Source organism: Trypanosoma theileri (assembly GCF_002087225.1).
Source record: "Trypanosoma theileri isolate Edinburgh chromosome Unknown TM35_Tth_99_V1, whole genome shotgun sequence".
NCBI classification, from domain to species: Eukaryota; Euglenozoa; class Kinetoplastea; order Trypanosomatida; family Trypanosomatidae; genus Trypanosoma; species Trypanosoma theileri.
Genome location: NW_021639941.1, coordinates 10,432 through 11,232, shown reverse-complemented (window position 1 = coordinate 11,232; position 801 = coordinate 10,432). Strand labels below are relative to the sequence as shown.

General features: G+C 41.7%; 1 protein-coding gene across 1 annotated transcript; it reads right to left on the bottom strand.

Moving 5' to 3' along the window:
- Positions 1 to 234: 234 nt before the first annotated feature.
- Positions 235 to 801, bottom strand: TM35_000991020 (UDP-Gal or UDP-GlcNAc-dependent glycosyltransferase; the record flags this gene model as incomplete). Its single annotated transcript, XM_029031588.1, has 1 exon — positions 235 to 801. A coding segment is annotated over one exon (567 nt), but the record flags the coding sequence as incomplete, so codon positions are not given.

The following is an 801-nucleotide window of genomic DNA, read 5'->3' as shown; positions in this document are numbered from 1 at the left end:
ACTTCACAGTAGTCAAAGAGTCAGTTGCTGTGCAGAACCGTTGCAGGTATGATGGTAGACACCCCAGGGTTGCAGTGCCAAAACAGCAAAGAGAGGGATGTATACAAGGGGGTGCAGTGACCCATACACACACACAACACACACAAAAGCAGAGCAACAACAACAACAGGTTACAATTGGGTAGAAAAAGCAAACAAATCACAATATGCACAAAATAATAACGTACTGCAACTCTTAACAAAGAAATTTAATGTACCTTCGCCTTGGCCAAAATCGCAATCTGGGCCTGTACGTTGTACCATTCCCAAACCTATCCATTAGAATTGCATATTCATCCTCTTCCAAATTATGAATGACAACAGACATTGGGTTTATGTTTAATTTGATACTACCCTTCTGAATATGTTCAAACCGACACGCCACATCGGCTACAAATAGTAATGGTTTGTATCGACACTCAACGCGCAGTATATGACCCACCATGACATCTTCATGATCCATACCGAGTGATAGAAATTCCTCTTCTCGTTCCTTCTTGTATGGGAGATGCACTAAACGCTTCAATGGCTCGTAAGAGACAAAGTGTTCAGCAACATCCCTAGACAGGGTGTAACACATTCCCCCAACAAAATGAAAACTCACATTTTTATTCCCTCGATGACGCAAAACACTAAATTGCATTCCCCAATATATTCCTTTTCGTGGTAATAAACGTAAATCCGATAAAAACTGCGGCACACGCATGAAGATGTCATCATCACCCTTTGCAATGTACATGATTCTCGGAAACAAGCGCAGTGC